General features: G+C 40.9%; 1 protein-coding gene across 1 annotated transcript in view; it reads right to left on the bottom strand.

The window, feature by feature from the left end:
- The window catches only part of LOC109835219 (kinesin-like protein KIN-7F), a 5,776-nt gene extending 1,259 nt beyond the window's left edge, over positions 1-4,517 (bottom strand). The window contains 14 exon segments of the mRNA XM_020403204.1: positions 5-550; positions 647-751; positions 987-1,323; positions 2,050-2,174; positions 2,255-2,320; positions 2,428-2,495; positions 2,576-2,657; positions 2,720-2,833; positions 2,945-3,045; positions 3,133-3,222; positions 3,974-3,991; positions 3,994-4,101; positions 4,104-4,169; positions 4,172-4,517. Of these exon segments, the coding sequence (XP_020258793.1) occupies positions 5-550; positions 647-751; positions 987-1,323; positions 2,050-2,174; positions 2,255-2,320; positions 2,428-2,495; positions 2,576-2,657; positions 2,720-2,833; positions 2,945-3,045; positions 3,133-3,222; positions 3,974-3,991; positions 3,994-4,101; positions 4,104-4,169; positions 4,172-4,214 (1,869 nt within the window). The 5' untranslated portion in view covers positions 4,215-4,517.

The following is a 4,960-nucleotide window of genomic DNA, read 5'->3' as shown; positions in this document are numbered from 1 at the left end:
ATGCCAAGTTCCGAGAGCTAGATAAATCACAAATTGAAGTCCATGGAATTGCTTCATTTGGATGTGATTTGACAAAATTATTAAGTCTGTCCCTCACGTTCTGAAGGTGCTCCTCCAAAGTGATATATGCAGAATTTAAATTGGGAAGTATCAGCTCTGTTTGCTCACTAGGATTTCGTTCATTATCACCAGAATCTAAAATCATGGAGCGAGCATTAGCATTTTCTTCAGCCAATAAGGATTCTGAATCTCCACATCTCCCTGGCCCATCTACCTCAATACACCGAACTTCTTTGCATACATCCTCAGAGTCCTCATTACTTTCTTGAGCAGTCTCATCTTCTGCACGATGTGGGATTGATTCAATAAGCATACGGCTGCTAAATGAGTCCCACAGTGAGCCAATACTCAGTTCTTGGTTTTGGTTTTGGATTTTAGCATGTCTTCCATATGATGCAATCTTTGGATAAGGAATGGATGACCCAGAAGTCGGATTTACAACTTCAGACCGTTCATATAAGTCAGACGTTGAGATTTGGCTGGATTCCTCCTAAAAGGAGAAAAAAATTGAAAATGGCAGAAGTCAGAGATTAAAAAATAGTTATTTTAGAGATCATTAAAAAAATGTCTAGAAATGAATTGATACCTGCTGAGTTGAAGGGCGACCACTCCCCACAACTCGAAGTAAATCCTCTACCCGACTTTCTGCTAAATCTCGTTGCTGCCTCAGCTCCTTTATCTCCTTTTCCATCTGCCACGAAACATTTGGTCCGTTACTCTTTACTCATCTGTCCATGCTTTAGTCATACCGATGCATGCATACAAATTCAAATACAAATACACTGAAAAATAATTTTACATGTTATGGTGAAAAGGATTGGAATACATATACTGAACATGAAGCAATACTAATTTACATGCATATGTGCAAACATGAAAGCAAGGTTTTTCCAATGAAGACAAACTGCCGCTGTGGAGAAGATAACCTGTTTAATCCGAGCGTCTTTCTCCCTAAGCAATGCTTCCAACTGAGATGTAGTAGAGCTCGATCGAGGATATTTCAGTTCACCCTCCAGTCTTGCGAGTTCCTTCTGCAAATGCTTAACCAGAGCTTTATCAGACATGACTACATTGACACGAGCACTGGTTTCCACTTCTTTTGCACAACTTGCAAATAAAAGAGTATTCCTCGATTGCTCAATATGACTTCTTGCAGGGCTCATAGTGCATATAATGGCAGTTCTAGCATTGCCTCCTAAAGAAGGTTGTAGTATGCGTGTCAACTTTGAATCTCGGTAAGGGATGTGCCCATTCCTTCCTTTACTGTAATGAAAAGTAAAACAAACTAATAAAACAAAATAGCATGAAAATTCAAAGCAGCTGTGTAACTGAACTCTAAGATGGTGAAATTGAATATGTTCTAATTTAAATGACGCGACCTGAAGTCTAAGGTAGTCAGTACGCAGAACAAGAAAGAGGAGAAAGGGAGATCAAATAAGACCTAAAACAAGCAAGAAATAAAGAAGGGATGACATTCTTGGGTTGAACTTCTGAAAAGCTGAAAGTTACATCTCTATTAGAATGAGTTCACAGGAAGTTTAGCCTATATCTGCAGGATAAAACTTGTTGATCATATTTATGCATGACAAAGAACACAAAAGAAAAAAAAGTGTGAATAATAGCTAGACAAAAGAAATATGCTTTCACTTGTGATAACACTAATAATATGCTTCACAAAGTTCTAGTAACATATACTTTTAAGGTGAGCTCCTATGTATATGATAGAAAACTGACAATCTGAGGTCATCTAGAGTCAATGGAGAGGGACTTTCATGAGTAGGAGCAGGGAAAAAAGGGGACACCAAAGGATAGACAATGTGAGTACATCAGCGTCTGAACAAATGCACCAGTAATACCACCAAATCACATTCATCTGAGGATAAAAGAGCCTGAGAGATGACATGCTAAGGAAATGCCTTCTTTTAAATTGCAAAGAAATGTCAGCCTGTGATGGTGACAGCTCAAAAAGAGCGTATAGATTTTAACAACCTTAGCTTGCGAATTACAGTTCCGAGTGAAAGTAAACTCCTATTTATATGGCAGCCTTCTTTGAGTCTATTTCCAACCGATAGTGCCTGAGATGCACGTTCACTTCCCGCCAGATCTACAAAATTCTGTACCCGATAATGAAGTCAATCTCTTATAAATAACTGCTCCTCGAATAAAAGAACTGACAGAAGATCGATTTACATACCACACTTGCTGCAAGTGTGCTTGAGCTGCCCTTTCCCAAAAACTCACGAGCAGAACTTTCAATAGTCTGCAAGTTAACAAGAATAAAAATTAAAATAAATGAGGGGCTTCTTTTTAATTTTGCCTCATGAATATTTCTTTTAGCCATTCATCATATAAGGTAAAAAAACAAACCAATCTGAGTATCTGATGAGATCTTGAGCTCATCTCATTTAGCAAGGTTTCTCCTATCTGCCTTTGAGCTGCAAGATACACAAGGTAGTTCAGAAAATTGCAATCAGATAGTAAAGGAGACGGTATTATACAGCATTCTTCTTCACACCTGCACACACAGCGAGGAGTTCCTTTAGATGGTTACAGTCCCTCAACAATACCTCTGTAAGTTTCTCAACGATTGTTCCTCTCTGCCACATCAAAAGGTTAGACAAGGGGAAAAAAAGAATAGACTAGAAACTACTGGATGTACCTCTGGGTCATCAAGAACCCTAAGAGGAGAGTTGTCCATGCTAAGGAGATCCCTCACGGCTTCATTATAAATCTCAATTGCTGAAAACTTCAAAGTAAACTCCCTCTCCTCATGCTGAAAGAGTATTAGAGCACATTTACATGAAAAAGAACTTGAGAAAAATTAGGAAATGAAATAGCACAAAATTTTCTAAGTGGGGGCATTATTTACAAAAGTTTAGATTACCCTCTTGATGTAATCATATATATCTCCTACTGTATACTCGGTTATTCCAGTCATCGTGTACGTTTTTCCGCTGCTTGTTTGTCCATATGCAAAAATAGTTGCTGCAAAGAGTTATCATCAAACGATTAGGTTTTGTGGTCTGCCTCTGTGTGTGCGTGTTTGTGCCAGAGACAAAGAAGAGTACTTACAGTTGATGCCACTGACAACTGAAAGTGCAACCTCCTTGGCTCCCTCCTCATACACTTCTTTTGTGGTGTTCTCACCCCGAAATACTTTGTCTGTCATCCAAGAAAGGAATAAAACATGATTACAAAGCAAATCAAGAAAAACTAAGAAATTTTATCCACAGAGAGAAATTTCTCAAAATAAAGAATACCCACAACTTCTATGGGATGTGGAAAGAAAGCACAGGTAGAAGAAAAAGATCGGTTGACAAATACTCACACAACACCAAATAAGATAAAGCATATAGCACATATACACCGCACCAATACAAGTTTCTAAAAAAAGATTTTAAAAGCATAACGATCACCCAGCCGCATTGCAAGAGAAACTCTTGTGTTTTCAAATCAAATCGATCGAGAAGCTAAATTACCAAAAAGGAACTTATTATAGCTGCATTAGCTACTTGATAGCCATTGGTGACGGCGAAAACGGCCGCCGCGCCGCGACCACCGCGGCGCGCCCCCGACTTAAATAAAGATTCGCTAGACAAAATGAAGCCATCGGAGCAGAGCCGGCGCCGCCAACCGCCGCCGCGCGTTCTCACAAGCAGCCCGCGGCCGCCCCCCGCGGTCCCGCCCCGCCTCCCGGCGCTGCCGGCCCGCGCAGCGACTCCTTCTACTACTGCAATATATAGTGTAATATATGAATATATATTAATATAAATTTTTATAAATACATGACCTAATGAAACGATTACTCAGACGAGACTCAAAATGATGCAAGAAATGAACATGCAGCAGCAGAATCCCACAATGACACCTTTTAAATTTAACAAAAACAACAACAAGAAGAACGGGGCATCACCAAAAGTGTAGGCGGTGCAGCATTGGATCTCTCGCAGGCTGTGGCTAACAAATTGATGGTGGTGTCGTTATTGCACTCCCAGTCGGCCGGATCGCTGGCGGAGATCTCTTGGCATAGAGGCCTCAGCCCGCAGACACCAGTATCCTTCTCCGCGGAGCCTCCCTTCCAGGTTGCGCGCCGCCGCCCCCGCTCCATCTTCTCCTCCACGCCGATTCAACTCATCTCCGCCGATCGCCCCCATTTCACAACCTTATTATCTCAAATCGGCCCTAAAAGAGACACGATGCATAGTTAATACCTTAAACTTTTGCGGGTTAATTAAGGGTCATAAAGGCCGAATCTTTTTTTTAATTTTTTTTTTCTCCCCCATTTAGTTGGGTGACGGCGACGGCAATGGAGGGGGTGTTGCTTGCAGAAGCAGACATGGGGTCGGTTATCATAGCATCGGTTCGGGCGTCATTTTCCCCCCCTGCTATCTTAGAAAACAGCGGCACGAAGCGAGATAATCCATTTAGGGCTAGAAATTTAGGGTTAGGTGAGGGATCTCTTTGCTCCTTTTTTTTTTTTTTTTTTGCTGACATTGCTGGCCGCTTAAGTCAGAGTCTTGCCCGAACAAGAAGGCGTCATCTCTCTCTCTCTCTCTCTCTCTCTCTCTCTAGATCTTAAAAAAGGGATAAATAAATTTACATTTATTGAAGTGGAAATAAACAGACACGAGAGAGAGAGAGAGAGAGAGAGAAAGAGATAAAATTAATTTAATTTGGAAACTTTCCGTTGGACTGATATGTTATGCTGAGTCGTCGATCTCCATGTGACGCGGTGAGAATCTTTAGTGGCCGTTTAAACTTGCGTTTGAAGTAACCAAAGCGTTTTTATTTCAGGAGGAATTGCATGCCGGTCTCTTAAATCGTGTCTAATTACCGCATAGCCCTTCACATCTCATTGTTTGCTTATTAGTCCCTTAGATCCTCAGTTTCCTTGCCATAT

Source organism: Asparagus officinalis, chromosome 3 (genome assembly GCF_001876935.1).
Source record: "Asparagus officinalis chromosome 3, Aspof.V1, whole genome shotgun sequence".
NCBI lineage: Eukaryota > Viridiplantae > Streptophyta > Magnoliopsida > Asparagales > Asparagaceae > Asparagus > Asparagus officinalis.
Note: the sequence above shows the minus strand (reverse complement) of the source record. Positions and strands in the feature narration are given on the sequence as shown.